The sequence below is a fragment of the Protopterus annectens genome, chromosome 4.part1 (genome assembly GCF_019279795.1).
Source record: "Protopterus annectens isolate FY-2018-M chromosome 4.part1, PAN1.0, whole genome shotgun sequence".
Classification (NCBI taxonomy): Eukaryota; Metazoa; Chordata; order Ceratodontiformes; family Protopteridae; genus Protopterus; species Protopterus annectens.
The window spans coordinates 513,536,199-513,554,186 of record NC_056734.1 but is presented as its reverse complement, the minus strand read 5'-3'; the positions used below and the strand labels follow the sequence as shown (position 1 = coordinate 513,554,186).

General features: G+C 45.5%; 1 protein-coding gene across 1 annotated transcript in view; it reads right to left on the bottom strand.

Moving 5' to 3' along the window:
• Positions 1 to 17,988, bottom strand: part of LOC122801243 (high density lipoprotein binding protein) — a 1,918,659-nt gene that overhangs the window by 1,633,166 nt on the left and 267,505 nt on the right. The window contains exon 4 of the mRNA XM_044070795.1: positions 14,311 to 14,468. Coding sequence (XP_043926730.1) covers positions 14,311 to 14,468 — 158 coding nt within the window. The remainder of the gene's footprint in view (positions 1 to 14,310; positions 14,469 to 17,988) is intronic.

The window sequence follows — 17,988 nt, the reverse complement described above, 5'->3', positions numbered from 1 at the left end:
CTGCATAGGGGGTAAGAATGAGTGCCTCCCTGTTTGTTGATGTACCACATGACTGTGGTGTCTGTCCTTATCATCAAGTGGTCCTCCTTGAGAAATGGTCTGAACTTTTGGATTGCCAGTTTTACTGCCAGCATTTCTTTTAGGTTGATGTGCAGGTGAAGTTGGTCCTGTGTCCACAATCCTTGTATGCATTTGTCCAGCATATGCCCCCATCCTAGGTCTGAAGCATCTGTTGTGATGGTCTGGCTTGCTTGACCCTTGAAAGGGCAGGCCTGGGTTTGACTGGCATGCCTGAGCCCACCATAGGAACTCCTGTTTTAAGCATGGTATTAGTGGGATTTCCGTTTCTAGGCTGTGTCTGTGTTGGGACCATAAATTCTTTAGGTACCACTGTAGTTTTCTCATATGTAGTCTGGCAAATGGAACCAAGATTATGCATGATGCCATGAAACCCAAGGCCTGCAGTACCTTTCTTGCTGTTAACTTGTTCAGTTTTGTTAGTGCCAAGAAGTAAAGAGGAGTTCTTTTGTTTTTGTGTAGTTAGGAATGCCATTTGTCTTATTGTGTCCAATTCGCTCCCAGGAAAGTCCTCGTCTGGGATGGTATCAGTCTTGACTTTTGTAAATTGACTGTGTATCCCAGTGCTTGAAGCAAGTAAATGACCCTTTGTAAATCTGTTGTCAGCTTGCTTTTGTTGTCTCCTTGTATCAGGCAGTCGTCCAGGTATGGATAAATTTGAATTCCCTGTAGTCTGCAATGGCGATTACTGATGCCAGGCATTTTGTGAATACTCTGGGCAGTAGATAAGCCAAAGGGCAATGCTGAGAATTGATAGTGCTCTGATCCTGCAAGAAATCTGAGGTATCTTCTGCAGATTGGTCGAATGGGGACGTGCAGGTATGCCTCCTTGAGATCTAGAGTTACCAGCCAACACTCCTTGCCCAGCATGGGAAGAAGTTGCTGTAGGGTCAGCATTTTGAATTTTGGGACAATGATGTAAGTATTCAGGGTGGACAGGTCTAGAATTGGTCTCCAACTTTTTTCCTTTCTTGGAACTAGGAATAGTCTGGAGTAGAACCCCTTTCCTTGCTCTGCTGTTAGCACTTTCTCCACAGCTCTCATGTTTGCTAACTCCATTATCTGTTGTAGAGCCTCTGTCTTTTGATTTGGAGGTAGGTTTGGCATTCCTCTTTTGTCTGGTAAAGTGTGGAAGTGGAACCGGTAACCTTGATCTATGGTTCGTAAAATCCACTTGTCCTTTGTTATGTGGTGCCAGTTTTTGAAAATAAGGTTAGCTTTCCGCCTAGAGGAGCTGCTATTTGTTCCCTGGTAGGCGGGTTTAGGATTAAGTCACTGTGGCTGTGTTGATGTAGTGGCAGGTGTTGAGTCTGTGCCTCTGTTGTTACCTTGCCACTGTCGTCCTCTGTAGGCACCTCCTCTGGATTGGTTTCTGCCTCTGGAGCGTCTATTCCTGCCCCTTTGAGGTCTTGTGGAGTCAGGAAAGGACCAATTTTGGCAGGCCAGTTCCTGCTAAACCTTGGGGTTGAACCTGCAAGAAATCTTTAACTGTCTGGACTGATTTTGCCTTTTCTTCCATTTTCTTCATAACCTGCTGGGCAGGTGTACCAAACAAACTTGTTTTATCCATAGGAGCATCTAGCAATTTAGATTTAACATGATCCGGTAAAGCTTGCTCCTTTAGCCATGCATGCCTTCTAATTACAGTGCCAGTCATGGTTGATCTAAATGAAGCCTCCAGTGCATCATAGCCACATTTTAAAGAGTGGTTACTAACTTGCTGTATGTTATTTACCATTTCTAATACATATTTCTTATCAAGAGATTCATCAGTGGTTAGCTTTTTAGTTAACTGATCAAGCATAAACTCTTGGTATTGTATCATGTGAAACTGACAGTTTAAAGCTCTAGCTGAGAGAGTGGCTGAAGTGTAAACCTTTTACCCCATCTGTCTAATGACCTTGCTTCCCTTTCAGAAGGAACAGGGTTTTTAGCTATGGTGCTACTGCCTTGGGACCCTGGGAAATAGTTTGGGTCTGCAAGAGGGCCTTGTAAAGGTGGTGATGAGTATCTGGCACCCTGTAAAATCTGTCTGGTTTGGCAGGGGCTGGGGTAAAGAATCTGGAGCGGAGCAGACATCATTGAAAGCATCATCTACCACAGAGAGAACAGGAGGTATAGCTAAGGGCCTGTGCTGTGGAAGGTGCAAAAAGGTCCTAAGTCTTTTCCTGGAGTCTGAAAAATCCTGTTGCTGCCATTGGAACTGTTCTCATGGCATGCAAGGTTTCCCCAAAGGAGAATTCATCTGGTGGGGAAGCAGCTGGAATGGATTCTTCAGCATCAGAATCTTCAAAATTGGAGAAAGGAGCCTCTGGCTGGTCAGTTATGTCTGATTCATCAGCAGAATCAGAGGACACTGGCTCATGGGGCTCTGCCCTAGGTCTCTTCTCTGGGGCTGAGAGGCCCTGTCTGGGTGAGATTGAGATCCTCTAATTAATGAAATTAAATCTTCTGCCAAAGTAAGCATTTGAGAACTGGAAGAGGGCCTGGTTGAGGGGTTTAACAGGCACTGTTTTAGTAGTCTTGGCTGCTTTAGCCCTGGCGAAGGCCTTAATGGACATGGCTGCTGGAGGCCTAGCAGCACCACGTGCTGGGGTAGAGACATCCAAGGGAATGGTGTCTGATAAGTCAGTGGTAAGCACCGTAGTGGGTAAAATTTCTGAGGCCGATTCAAGAGTGTTAGCAGGGACCTCAGTTGTAGTAGATTCAGCTGTATTTTGATCAGTTTTCTCGGTTTAAACAGAGACACTCATGATTTGCTTAACCATTGTTTCGGCGAAACCGTGGACCGAGTGGCGGCCTTTTTCTTTGCGTTTCCTGGCAGAATGCGTAGTCGGAGGATCCGGCGGCATAATGTACGCAAAATCAAAACCGAAAAACTGTTCTGCAAACTCCGACCGTCTAAGCGTTCGTCGGTTGAAAGAAGCACAGGACGAACAGGCTGCTACGTCGTGGGCTGGGCCTAAGCAAGGCAGGCAGTAAGAGTGGAAATCTTTATGAGGTATTTGTTTCCCACAGGTTAAACAATTAACTTTCTGACATCGGCTGAGGCAAGAAAGAGTCCCCAACGGGGTACTTAGCTTTAGAAGTCTTGAGTAGTATTCGGTGAAGTAATCTCTGGATCCGACCGACCGGCACTTGCGAACAGCTTCTGCTTGGCCACGGCAAGAAAGACTGAAGAAAATGGCGTCGGCTGTTGCCTTTATACCCGAAGTCCAAAAGAGATGACCTCGGGTGAAGTCGACATCAGCGAAGCGGACCCGGACTTTGGAATCCGGCCGACTGTAGGGCTGCCTGACGACAGGACAACCCAGTTGTTATGACTGCAGATGCATCCATGAAGGACATCTGGAGGTATAGCTAAGGGCCTATGTTGTGGTAAGTGTAGAAAGGTCCTAAGCCTTTTTCTTGAGTCTGAGAAATCTTGTCCCTGCCATTGGAAATGTTCTCTCATGGCATGTAAGGTTTCCCCAAAGGAAAATTCCTCTGGTGGAGAGGCAGATGGAATAGATTCTTCAGCATCGGAATCTTCATAAGTAGAAAAAGGAGCCTCTGGATGGTCTGTAATGTCAGAGTCATCCGAAGAATCAGAGGACACTGGCTCTGGGGGCTCTGCTCTAGGTCTCTTTTCTGGAGGCTGAGAGGCCCTGTCTGGGTGAGATTGGGATCCCCTAATTAAAGATATGAGATCCTCTGCCAGAGTAAGCATTTGTGAACTGGACCTGTGTGAGGGGGGCTTAACAGGCACTGATTTAGCAGTTTTGGCTGCTTTAGCCCTGGCAAAGGCTTTAATAGACATGGCTGCAGGAGGCCTAGCAGCACCACGTGCTGGGGTAGAGACATCCAAAGGGATGGTGTCTGATAATTCAATAGGAACCACATTAGTAGGCAAAACTTCAGAGGCAGATTCAACTAGGGTAGCAGGAGCCTCGGTAGTAGTGATGGATTCGGCTGAAGATTGACCCGTTTGCTCGGTTTCGGCCGAAACAGAGACACTCGTGGTTTGCTTAACCGTGGTTTCGGCCGAAACCGCGGACCGCGAGTGTCGGTCTTTTTCTTTGCGTTTTTTTAACAATTTGAGTAGTCTGAGGATCCGACGGCATAATGTATGCAAAATCTGAGCCGAAAAACTGTTCAGCAAACTCCGACCGATGCCTAAGCGTTCGTCGGTTGAAAGAAGCACAGGCTAAACAGGCTGCTACGTCGTGGTCTGGGCCTAAACAAGGTAGGCAGTAAGAGTGGAAATCCTTATGAGGCACTTGCTTCCCACAAGTTAAACAGCTATTTACTTTCTCTGACATCGGCTGAGGCAAGAAAGAGTCCCCAACGGGGTACTTAGCTTTTTAGAAGTCTTCAAAGTAGTATTTGGTAGTAGTAATTTCTGGATCTGACCGACCGGCACTTGAACAGCTTCTGCTTCGGGCGCCACGCGGCAAGAAAGACTGAGGAAAATGGCGTCGGCTGATGCCTTTATACCCGAAGACCAGCAGAGATGACGTCGGGTGAAGTGCGACACCAGCAGAGGCCGGACCCGGACTTTGGAATCCGGCCGACCGAAGGGCTGCCTGACGACAGGACAACCCATTTGTTATGACTGCAGATGCATCCTTGAAGGACATTTGTACATTTCTATAGCATAACCATGAGCAAACTGAAGAGCCCATCTAAAACGGATTCCTAAACTGACATTCTGTAATCTGCCACTGGGAAAAGTAACAGGGAGAAAGGTAAAGCAGAATATTACTGGAACTCTTTAGTGTTTTCTATTTTCACCTTAACAGGCAGACAGCTTGGATTAATTGGGTAAATTGGGGTACTGAAAATTTTAAGCTAGACACAAAAACGGTGTTAAAACTTCTGAACTTTAATGTGACAAGCATCTTTTAAATCCAGAGTTACAAAAAGTTGGAGTGAGGGGCAATACTGAAGTGAACTTGGTTCTAGGTCGGCAGATTCTTTGGCAGCAAATATTCTTGGTAAATTCCTTTCCTTTTTATCTAGAGTAATGGATTCAATTACCCCAACCCCACCTGGGCATTGCTCCGGAGACAACAGAGTACAATTGGAGATGGAGTAATTCTAGGAAAAGGGGAAAGGAACACAACTGCCAGCTGTAGCATTTTTGAAGGATTGTCAGAATCAAGAGTCTTAAAGTAACCTGCTGCCACAAAAGTAAGTCTTTTGGGCAACTTTACTGGGATACGAGGATGGGGGTGAGAAACACTGGAGGGCATATATTTTTTTTTTTTTTTTTTGCAACAAAGTAAAATCCCATGATTGGAGGAACTCCATGGTCAGCCTCAGTAAGAAACAGAGATCCCTCATAAAATCCTCCAAAACTAGTTACGAAAACAAAAATAGCCACGGATTCTAAAGACAACCACAAAGCATTCTATTACCAAGTCAAGAATCTCAATGGCAACACTCAGAACTGCTCCGAGTTACAGCACAATGGCACTAAATACACAGAATCAACCAACTGATATTGCCAACATCCTGGCAGATAGGTTCAGTGCTAACTTTACCCCTCTTTCAGGTTCAGTGCTAACTTTACCCCTCTTTCATCCCCTAAAGGGCCCATCTGTATACCGGAAGAATGCAAAGTTCCTGTAATCACAGCTGCACAGGTAAAAATCTCCCCAAAGCAAAGAACACAGCATCCATGGGACCTGACAACATCCCAGGCTGTGTTCTACATGACCTACAGAACTAACTGGCACCCCACCTAAGTACCATGTTCAATCATAGCCTCACCTCAGGCTTTGTGCCCACTGAATGGTGCACAGCAACTGTTGTCACTCCACAAAGCGGGAGCCCCCACGGACCCTGGGCACTACTGCCCCATTAGCCTGACGAGCCTGGTCTGCAAGGCTATGGAACATCATGAAACTTAAACAATGACATTGGTAAACTCCAAACTCTGAACCCTACCCAGTTCGGGTTTGTAAAAGGCAGATCATGTCTCCTAAACCAGATAGACTTCTTTGAAGCTGGTCACCAAAGCGGTAGATAAGGGTAAGGTGGTTCACACACAGCCTATCTAGATCTCGCCAAGGCTTTCAACACCATCCCCCACTCTGGAATTATAGATAAACTCACGAAACTAGGTATACATCCCTATGCCACAAGATGGGTTGCCAACTGGCTCACAGACAGAACCCCACACTGTGAAAGTAGCAGACTAAATCTAACTTCAGACCAGTGACAAGTGGAGTACCACAGGGTTCAGTCCTAGGTACTCTCCTGTTTGGTATCTACTTCTCTGAACTACAGGCTAAGACAGAAGGTCTTTGGCTAACAGTTTGCAGATGACTGCAAACTAGGAACCATAATCAAGTTCACTGAGACAGATGCCTGGTGTCAAAACCATGGCCTCAAGCTCAATGCCAAAAGTGCATTGTCATCCCTTTTGGTAAAAACTCTGTACCCATGAGCTACCACATAGATGGTAGTCTACTTAACACTGAAAGCGTGGTAAGAGACCTTGGGACACAGGTGGACAGTAGTCTTCTTAGAAAATCACATCACCACCGCAGCCAAGAAATCCTACGTGGCACACCACTTCACAAAAGGTTTTGCATCCAAGAAAAAAAAAAGTCACTGTTCCCCTCTACACCTCACTCAGACCCATTAGAGTAAAACGTCCCTTTTGGTATGTACCTCACAAGACAACTGGAAAGGCCAGATAAATACCTCACGAAGAGGATTATTGGCCTCAGATGCCCCATGCAGAGGGTCTCAAAAACCTCCAGCTTTACTGACAAATCGCCTACTCAGAGGCGATCTGTGCCTAACATACAAAGCGATGTCAAACCCAGAGCTGTTGGCCATGCTCCATGTAAAGAAATCCCAATCCCTCAGAGCTACACCCTGTAGGGACCTAAACCTTGTCACCACAATAAACAGAACATGCTGGAGGGATAGATTCCTGTCCCAGAGACTTCCTGTACTCTAGAACAAACTACGTATATCAAACAAAGCTCCTCTAACACTCCAGAAAAATCTTTATGATTGGATGGGAGATAGGAAATTCACCCCAGGGACCACCTCTGTGGCTCTGCTTGACAGGGGCACAGGAAAATAATTGTGTGGCAACAGCCAAGGTACCATTTGGCTAGCTTATATAGGCCCTAGGGCCAATAGCCTAGTACCTACCTATGAACATTGCCAACAAATTAATAACCCAGTCGCAGCTGCTCTAGATACAGCAGCAGCAGGTTCAAAACATTTTAGAGTGTGCTTTTTTGCCCAAGGTCAGTCTGTGTAAGGTGCTAGTCTCATTCCCTAAAGGAAGCAAGCAAAAACTTGGAAATGTGAACCTGACAATCCACTTTTCTGAAGGATAAGGTGAAAGAATAAACTTGCTCCCTAAACCCAAACACCATTTACATCTAAATCAGGACTATAGTTAAAAAAAAAAATCTTGCAGAAGATGATTGACAAAAATCACTGCAAGGGTTGATACAGGGTTTGAAAAGAAAAACTAAAGAAATCTTAAGATTAAGAGACTTCAGGGGCAGGAGGCCTTATACCAGGCAAACTGATGGCTGCCTAGAAACCATTCCCAAAGTCTGGCAAAAGAAGAGTAACAGCTGCAGGCTGAAGATAACCATCTGGAAAGTTACACTTTTGCCAAGATTTTGTTACCACTGAAACTCCTTCAGCAGTCAGGCAATAGTGTCAAACTAACTTTTCAGGATGGAAATCCGAAGACAATTCTTCAGAAAATGATTCCCCCTTACTGTAGCACAGGAACTTCAGAAAACAACCCAAAATTAAAATTCCTGTCCTTCAATTGATCAGAATCAGACAAAGGGATTTTTTTTTTAATTTAGGGAAGACTCAGAATTCAAGGACATGAAAGGCTTTAAATAAAAGCTTATCTATCTTCCCTCTGTCTTGTGCAAGATAAAAAATGATAGTTTACTTTTCCTGGGAGAAACCGGGGGGGGTCAGAGACTCGTTTTCAGAATCAAGGGTAGCTTTGCAGTACAGCCTGGCTAGGACCAACGTTTCCCCACACAGCCCCCCCCCCACCCCCTGCGAATTCAGGAGGGAAGAAATGGATTCTGAAGCCTGGTTATTTCTCTTAGAAAAAAAAGTGACAGGTGCCTTAACAGTTGGTAGTGCAACCTGACTGAAAAGTGTTGTGAGATACGATTTGCAGTGATAACCCTTCCCACCTTTTTTTCCTATTTAAAAAAAAAAAAAAAAAATTTAGGTTGCCCCACAGAGAATCCAGACTAAAAAGTACAGTTTTGTACCTACCATAAATGTAGATGTTCGAAGATCCACATTGCTGCAGTCCTAACACTTGGGTAGTCCGCTGTCCCTCGGTCGGCCCGAATATCAGAGTATAAGGCTGACGTCGGTCAGGGCGCATTTGACTGACATCAGAACGTCAGGGTACAAATGCGCATGACCGACGTCATATCCTCAGTCTTTTCTTGCCCCAGATGTCAGAAGACCCTAAAGAAAAAGGTTAAAACCCATAGGCAACAGCTAAACAACCAACCAGCCTAACACCAAGAATATGTACAATATATACAATAAACACAATATACCTAAGATGGAAAACCCAACCCACACAACCACCTCAAACTACAGAGGGGAAGGAGGGAGAGATTGGACTGCAGCAATGTGGATCTTCGAACATCTACATTTATGGTAGGTACAAAACTGTACTATGTTCTTCATCTCACATTGCTGCAGTCCTAACACTTGGGTAGAATCCCAAAGCAGAGGTAAGGGAGGATGGCTAAACTATAATGAAGCAGGAGCTGCCAGAATGCCCTGCAACACAGCAGTGGCAAACCCAGCCCTGGATTTAGAGTACAATGGAAGGTGGTAATGCCTAGAGAAGGTATGCACTGAACTCCAAGTGGCTGCCTCCAAAATATCCTTAGTTGCCACCCCCTCAAAAAGCTGTTGAAGTGGCAGTAGCCCTAGTGGAATGAGGCCTAATCCCAGCTGGAATCTCTTTGCCATGATGGGAATAACAGAAAGCAATGCAAAATCCAATCCACTTAGAAATAGTTTGTTTTGACACGGGCTTGCCCTGAGAGCACAAAGCAAAATAAACTAATAACTGCTGAGATTGCCTGAACCCTTTAGTTCTGTCCAAATAATATCGCAACTGCCTGTGTACATCTAAAGTGTGCAAAATCTTTTCCCCTTTATTTTGGGGATTTGCATAAAAAGTAGGCAAATGAATAGTTTGGTTTAAAGCCACACTAGAAACCACTTTAGGCATAAAGGAAGGATTAGTACGTAAAGATACCCTATCCTTATGGAAAATTAAGAAAGGCTCAACTGCCATAAGGGCCTGCAATTCAGAAACCCTTCTTGCAGAGGTAATGGCCAACAAAAAAGCAGTCTTCCATGACAAATATTTCAACTCAGCAGTAGCTGCAGGCTCAAAAGGTTGTAGAGTGAGTTTCTCCAACACAAAATTGAGATCCCAAGCAGGAGTAGGAGCCCTTCGTGGGGGTCTTATATTCTTTCCCCTCTAAGAAATTGCTTGAACAAAGGATGAGAAAACAATGGTGGGTCACAGTTGTAGTGAGCTGAAACTGCTGCAGCATGAATCTTAATAGAAGAGAAAGACAAACCTTTGTCTAATAACTCTAAGATATTGAAGAGCCACACTTAAATCAGGCTCAGAAACATCCAAATCCTTAGCTGCACTCCAAAACAAAAATCTCTTCCATTTATCTGCATACACTTTCCTTGTACTAGGCCTTCTAGCTTCCAAAATCACATTCAAAACTTGTTGTGGAAGTTGAGACCCTCTATGGTTTAAAACAGAATATGCCAAGCTGTTAGATGAAGAGAGTGAAGTTTGACATTGAGCAAATGACTGTCCTCCTGGGACAACAGATGTGGAATCAAAGGCCATGGAGGCTTCCGCACTAGACTTCTCAGTAATGGGTACCAGTGCTGCCGAGGCCAATCTGGAGCTATCAAAATCATCCTTGGCTTGTCCTGTCTGACCTTCAGAAGTACCTTTGGGAGGAGAGGCAGAGGTGGAAAGGCATACACATGAAGATTTTTCCAACTGAAAGAAAGAGCATCCACTTTCCAGGCTGTGGGATGAAACCTCTTTGTGCAAAACTTTGGCAGCTGATGGTTTAGTGGAGAAGCGAACAGATCTATGTCTGGAGTTCCCCAGGACACTGTCAATTTCTGAAATACATGAAGATCCAGTTTCCACTCGTGGGGATCCATGATTTGTCTGCTTAACACATCTGCTAAGGAGTTCTGTGCTCCTGGCAGAAACCTTGCCTGAAGACTTAGTTGTAAACTGAGAGCAGTCTCCCACAAAATCATTGCTTGCCTGCATAGAGGATAAGAATGTGTTCCCCCTTGCTTGTTGATGTACCACATGACAGTTGTGTTGTCTGTCAGAATCAACACCTGCCCTGGAAGAAGTAAATCCTTGAAAGCTATTAATGCAAACTGGACTGCTAACATCTCCTTCAAGTTGATATGTAGATGCTGTAGTCTGACAGGCCACTTGTCTTGTATCCACTTTCCGTTTAGATGAGCTCCCAAGCTTTGTCCGAGGCATCTGTCGTTAAAATTTGACTCGCCTCTGGCGGGTCACAGAGTCCCTTGTTTAGGTGACATTCCTGAGCCCACCACAAAAATTCCTTTTGAATGCAAGGTATTATTGGAATGACAGTGTCCAGATCCTGGCAGTGCTGTGTCCATACATTCTTGAGATACCATTGCAACTTCCTCATATGCAGTTTGGCATTGGGAAGCACCAGAATACAAGATGCCATGAACCCTAAGGCTTGAAGGACTGTCCTTGCAGTCAGCCGGACTGAAGAGATAGATGATGGAAGTAAAGGGAAAGATTCTTTTGTTTGTCCGGGGTTAGAAAGGCCATCTGGGATGCTGTATTCAGTCTTACACCCAGAAAGCACATGTCTTGAGAGGGTACTAGACTGGACTTTATTTCGTTCACAGAATACCCCAGGCATCTTAGCACTGCTCTCACATATTCCAAATGACGAAGAAGCTCTTCCCTTCCTTGAGCCAGAATCAGGCAATCGTCCAAATAAGGATAGATTTGTATTCCTTTCAGCCTGAAGAAAGCTATCACTGGAGCCAGAACTTTCGTAAATACTCTGGGCGCAGTAGATAAGCCAAAGGGCAATGCAGAGAACTGATAGTGAAAAGTCCCAGTCCGAAAACGCAGATACTTCCTGCAACTTAGTCTGATAGGAACATGAAGGTATGCCTCTGAGATCCAAAGTTACCATCTAGTGATCCTTGCCCAGCAGAGGTAAAAGTTGTTGTAACGTCAACATCTTGAACTTGGGAATGTCCAGATAAGTGTTGAGGATAGATAAATCCAAAATTGGTCTCCACGTGTTCCCCTTTTTTGGTACAAGGAACAGGCGAGAATAAAATCCTAGGCCTCTTTCTGGCATAGGAACCGGCTGTATGGCCCCTATTTGGAGTAACAGAGAAATTTGCTTGTGAGCCTCTATTCTTTGTTGAGGAGGAATGTCTGGCATGCCCTTGAAAGGAGGCAAGGTATGGAAATAAAACCTGTAACCGTGATGTATGATGTCCAATACCCATCTGTCTTGGGTAATCAACCTCCAATTTTCTTTGAAAAGTGCCAACCTTCCTCCCAAAAGGTGCTGCCAGGCGAGAAGGTTCTGGCAGCTGAAAAGGTAGGTCATTGGGTTTGTTTACGAAAGGACTGACCCCTGCCCTCACCTGAAGACTGTGCAGGAGAACTCCCTGTCCTAGGCCTGAAAGAGCCCTGACCTCTGCCCCTGCCACGTCTAGATCTACCCCTAGACTGGGAATCATAAGAAGGATACGTCCACCCCTTAGTAGGCCAATTTCTACTAAACTTCGGGGGCTGAACCTGCAAAAATTCTTTAACAGTCTGCATAGACTTAGCCTTGTCTTCCATTTTCTTTAAAACTGCCTCAACAGGAGAACCAAACAAGACATCAGATTGCAAAGGGGCATCCAAAATCCTAGTTTTAACATGGTCAGATAAATTTTGATCCCGCAGCCAGGCATGCCTGCGAAGAACTGACCCAGTGGCAGCCACCCTGGACAAGGCCTGTACAGCATCAAAACCACATTGCAAAGAGTGCTTACCCACCTGTTCAGAAACATGCACTAAATCCTGTAACTCTTCACAATCAATACCTTCCGCCAGAGCATCAACCTTAGATTTCAACTGTGAAAGGAGATAATTTTGATATTTCAACATGTGAAACTGGCAATTCAAAGCTCTCATGGCTAGAGTGGAAGAAGTATAAACTTTCTTTCCCCATCTATCCAAGGCCCTGGCCTCTTTATCTGCAGGAACCGGATTCTTGACAACAGAAGCCTTAACACCCTTAGGCCACTGGCTAACAGTTTCAGGGTCTGCCCTAGGACTCTTAAAAAGATGCTTATGAGCTTCAGGTACCCTGTAATACCTATCAGGTTTAACAGGAGCAGGAGGCAAATTATCAGGATTAAGAGAAGCCTCTGCAAATACATCTTCCACCACATTTAGAACAGGAGGTATAGCCAAAGGCCTATGCTGGGGTAAAAACAAAAATTCCCTAAGCCTTTTCCTGGAATCAGAGAAGTCCTGACCTTCCCATTTAAAATGCTCTCTTATAGAGTGAAGGGTCTCTGAAAAAGAAAAATCCTCAGGAGGAGAAGCTGAAGGAGTAGAATCATCCACATCAGAATCAGAATAATGAGCATACTCCTGTAAGTCTTCAGCCGAAGACTCAGACACATCCGAAGCCTGCTCCCAATCCCCAAACACTGGTTCCATCCTAGGCCTTTTATCAGGAGGGGGCATAGAGCCTCTAATTAAAGTAATTAAATCTTCTGCCATTTTAAGCATGTGCTTCTTGGGCACAGAACCTGAAGAACTAGGAGTGACACCCACAGAAGCTAAACTAGACCTGCCTCTAGGAGAAGCCTTGGAAGCAGAAAGAGGGCCTAGACCCCTTAGGAAGGGAGGGGAGGACAGTAATCTGAGAAGCCCCTACAGCCTGACCTGCCTCCTGGGAGGCCACATCCTGTAAAATCAAAGATTCCCCCTGAGACTCCAGAGAGGCCTCCGTCGGAACCACCGGTTTCACTGACGCCTCTAAAGAACCGGCGTCCGGTTCGGACGACTCCTCTAACCTAGGTTTAACTGCCTTGTCCTTGCGCTTCTATGAGGAAGCGCCGGAGCATCCGGCGGCATTTTGTAATTGCACCGCTTCCCAAAGACCAACCTGGCACAATCCAACCTCCGCTTTATAGTGCGTTTATTGAACCTAGCACAAAAGCGGCACCCAACAACGTCGTGCTCAGGTCCCAAACAAGGTATACATAAATTATGGTAATCCCTATGCGGTATCCGTTTCCCACAAGAAATACAGTTATTCACTTTTTCTGACATCCGGTAAACCACTGAGGCAAGAAAAACCAAAATATTCCACGGGTACTTAACCAACTCTGACTTCGGTCTGAAACTCCGAATTCGAAAAATTTCAGAACGCCGAACGGCACTTGCAACACTGCTTCTGCATCGGACCATGCGGCAAAAAAGACTGAGGATATGACGTCGGTCATGCGCATTTGTACCCTGACGTTCTGATGTCAGTCAAATGCGCCCTGACCGACGTCAGCCTTATACTCTGATATTCGGGCCGACCGAGGGACAGCGGACTACCCAAGTGTTAGGACTGCAGCAATGTGAGATGAAGAACATCCACAACTTCCATGGTAGAATTTTAGTAGCAACTATGACAAAAGCTAAAATTTCACAAAAACTGGAAAAGTACTCCCTTATCTATCCCTACATTAGAGAAGCATTAGATGATACTGATCACTTTAAACCTACAAGGAAGGGCACACTGAAGCCAAGAAAAATCACTGGAGTGCATACTGTTCTCCACTAGCTGTTAAGCTATAAAGACATGCGGAAGGTGCCCTTGAGCTTTGGGAGCCGGTTGGTTGTATTCTGGATAGAACCCACAGTTTTGGGTGAATGCAACAGTGATGCAATGAACCTTCACTGTGAGTGACCCTTCTTGTAGGTAAAGTAGTACTGGCTAAACTTGATAACAGCAACATGAGCAAAAGCTGCAATATTTCTGCAGTCAATTTCTCAGGCAGCAAACTGAGTAAAGCTTTACATTTAAACAATTCAAAGGTACTTTTGCAAATTCAATGTGCAGAAAACTTCTTAAAGAAACTTCTCACCTGTGTCACAAGGGAAGATTTGATTGGCCTGATCTTGCCCCATGTCCCAGCCAGTTCTTGACCTGCCTCAGGCACAGTAGCTTTCTCTGGAAGAGGAGGGAAGGCTTCCTTGTAGGTTGGTATATCTTCTACTTCATCTTCAGAGCTTATAGTTACAGCTAGTAAAAATATGAGAAATTACTTTACTCTTAAATTGCCTGTTCATCTTTAATACTCAGATGTTTATATTTCATAGAACATTAAGGTGCTAATGTAAAGCAGGTACGAGACTGCAAAAATGAAACCAAATTACAAGTAACCAAAGGGTGAAGATTAAACAGAAAAGGTTCACATTTCAAATGAAGAGACCCTTTAATACCTTCACTAACCATTAAGAAAAAAATCTTGGCACCAAGAGACCACCACCTAATAAAAAAGTGGACCAATCTAACTAAACAGCATTAAAAAAGGAATTCATGAATCAAATTTAATTTTAATAGAATTTCATTACTAGACCTGTGCTGCTCTATTCCTTTAGTCATCTGAAACCTCAGAAAAGTGTCAGAAAATAAGAAGTTATGTGCACCATAACGTTCCATCTGAGTAGGTGACTTCATTTGGATGCAACCTGTGGGATTCAGATCAGAGCCGGCAATTCATAAGCTTTAGGATCAGAGCTCCTAGCTCCTCCCTTTACCCATAATCCCCTGCTAAGCCCCGACTGACCTCCGATAGAGTTTGCCCTGTGAATACCAGTATAACAGAATCCTGGGAAACCAGGACTAATAGCGCCATGAAAGGTCAGGGGGAGATGGTTGCATCCAAATGAAGTCACCTACTCAGGACGGAACGTTATGGTGAGTACATAACTTCTTAATCTGAAGTAGGAAGACTTCATTTGTCTGCAACCTGTGGGACAGAGTCCCCAGCTACCTGGATCTTGGGCGGCCGTCATGGAAGGATGTTACGGAGCACTGCAGAGCCAAATGATGCTCTCCCTCTGGAAACAACGTCCACTTTGTAATGTGAAATGAAAGTACGAGATGAAGTCCAAGTGGCTGCTGCACAGATATCATCTAATGGTACTCTAGATTTAAAGGCGGCAGAAGTAGATACTGCTCTTGTAGAATGTGCTGTAATTCTGAGGAGCTGGCCTTCCTGAGGTGTCATAAGCCTGCAAGATACAATTAGAAGTCCACTTTGACAAGGTGACCTTAGAGACTGCCTTACCCAGTGCGAATTTTGCAAAGGAGACGAACAGTTGATTGGATTGTCTATGACCATCTGTTCTGTGAATGTAGAAACGCAGTTGTCTATGAACATCTAAGGAATGCAGTTTATATTCTCCTTTGTTTTTATATTTGGGAAAGAAAACTGGCAAATTAATAGATTGGTTAATATTGGATTCGGAAGCAATCTTTGTAAGAAAGGAAGGATTGGTCCTGAGGGAGACCCTATCAGGGAAAAAAGGAGATAAGGTAGTTTGACGCACAGAGCTTGGAGTTCTGAAACTCTTCTAGCTGACTTAATGGCCACTAAGAAAGCAGTTTTCCAGGAAAGATACTTCAAGTCCACAGAGGCTGCAAATTCAAAAGGAGGAGCGGTTAGGGCCTGCAGCACTAAAGATAAGTCCCAAGGTGGTACGGCTTCCTTAACAGGAGGTCGTAAGAGGAAAGCACCCTTAAGAAAGGTTTTACAAATTTATGCAGCCATGAGAGGTGTCGAGTCATGACCCACATGGTAATGAGAAATGGCTGCCATCTGTACCTTTACCGAAGAGCTTGCTCCTTGTTGGAAAAGGTCTGTCAAGTCTAGTACCGCAGAGAGTGGCGCGGAAAAGGGATCAAGATTTCTATGTTCCGCCCAAATAGAGAACAGCTTCCATTCGCTTCGATAAACCTTCCTAGTAGGTGGTTTATGGGCAGCCACTATGATGGCTTTCACTGGTGAAGAGATACCGGGAGTCCCTATTAGGGATGGAACTGGAGCAGCCAAGCTGTCAATTTCAGTGTGTGAAGGTTTGGGATTGGAAGCCCCTGAGGATGGGAAATGAGATCCGGAATTTGATCTAGAATCCAGGGTGGATTCACTCGGTGAGACCATACGTAAGGGAACCATGGTTGACTAGGCCAGAATGGGGCAATGAGAATCATTCTGCTCCCCAAACTGCTGGCTTTCTGTAATAGTTTTTGCATTAGAGGAAGAGGAGGATAAGCGTATAGGAGACCGGGAGGCCAAGCATGCACCAGGGCGTCTCTCGGGGATTCCCCGAATGGGGGAAGTAGAGCGAAGAAATTGTCGCATTTGGCGTTTGAGGGAGAAGCAAAAAGATCGCAACAGGGTTGCCCCCAGGCAGCAAAAATCTGCTTCGCTACTAGAGAATTGAGACCATTCGTGAGGGGAAAGAATGGTTTCCCGGAATGTGCGTTGCCACAAGAAAGCGGTTGGTGGAGATGGCCCATTCCCATACTCTCATGGCCTCTCGACAAAGGGGGTAGGACCTGGTCCCCCCCCCCCCCGTTTGTTGATGTACCAGACTACCGATATGTTGTCTGTCTGGATAGCAATAGTTCCTACAGGAAGAAGGCTGTGTAGTGCTTGCAACGCTAATAGCACTGCCATCATCTCCAGAACATTTATATGCAGGGAGGTCTCTGAACTGTTCCACGTGCCTTGGACAATCCTGCCCGCTGAATGCCCCCCTCAACCGAGGCGAGAAGCGTCCGTGGTCACTGTGGCTAAAGGGAATGCAGTACAGAAGGGTCTCCCTGTCAGGAGGTCCGTCGACTGGAGCAACCAGAACAGGGAGCTCTTGCATGCTCTGCTGATGGCTATCGGGCTGTTGAGAGGAAGGTAAAGGGGGGACCATTGGACCTGGAGGGTCCATTGAAGGATCCTCATGTGAAGTAGAGCGTGAAGGAGGAGTGGGATGGCTGCCGCCATTGAACCTAGGGCCCTCGGGACCATAGCTGCAGTCGGAGCAGGTTCTAAGATGGCCGTGATGACACCTCAGGTTGGACAGTCTATCTAGAGTGAGGAATGCCTGCATGTTTCTTGTGTCCAATCTTCCTCCTATAAAATCTATAAGCTGTGTGGGGGCCAGGGAAGATTTCTCGGTTTATGGTGATGCCCAGTCGAGGGGCTATATGAAGGAAATGGTCCCTGGCTGAGCACAGTAGATGCCTTGATGACGCTGTAAGGAGCCAGTCGTCCAGGAATGGAAACACCTGAATTCCCTGGAGTCTCAGGTGGGCCGCTACCACTGCAAGTACCTTGGTAAACACCCTGGGGGCAGAGGTGAGACCAAAGGGAAGGACCCTGAACTGGTAGCGACTGGCTCCCAGCCGGAAGCGAAGGAACCTTCTGGACCGTTTGTCCATTAGAATGTGGTAGTACGCATCCTTGAGGTCTATAGAGCACATCCAATCATTCTCCCGCAAAAGGGGGAGGATAGATTGTAAGGTGACCATCCGGAATTTTTGTTTCGTTAGACAGGTTCAGTTGCGACAGGTCTAGGATCGGTCTTAAGTCCACAGTCTTTTTTGGCACCAAGAAGAACCTGGAGTAAAACCCTGATCCGGTCTGATCTCGGGGGACGCGTTGGATGGCTCTGTTAGCAGCTGTGCGATTTCCACAGTTGCTACCTCCCATTGATCGGGTGGTACATCGGGGAGGTTTTTGGATCTGGGAATACTGTGA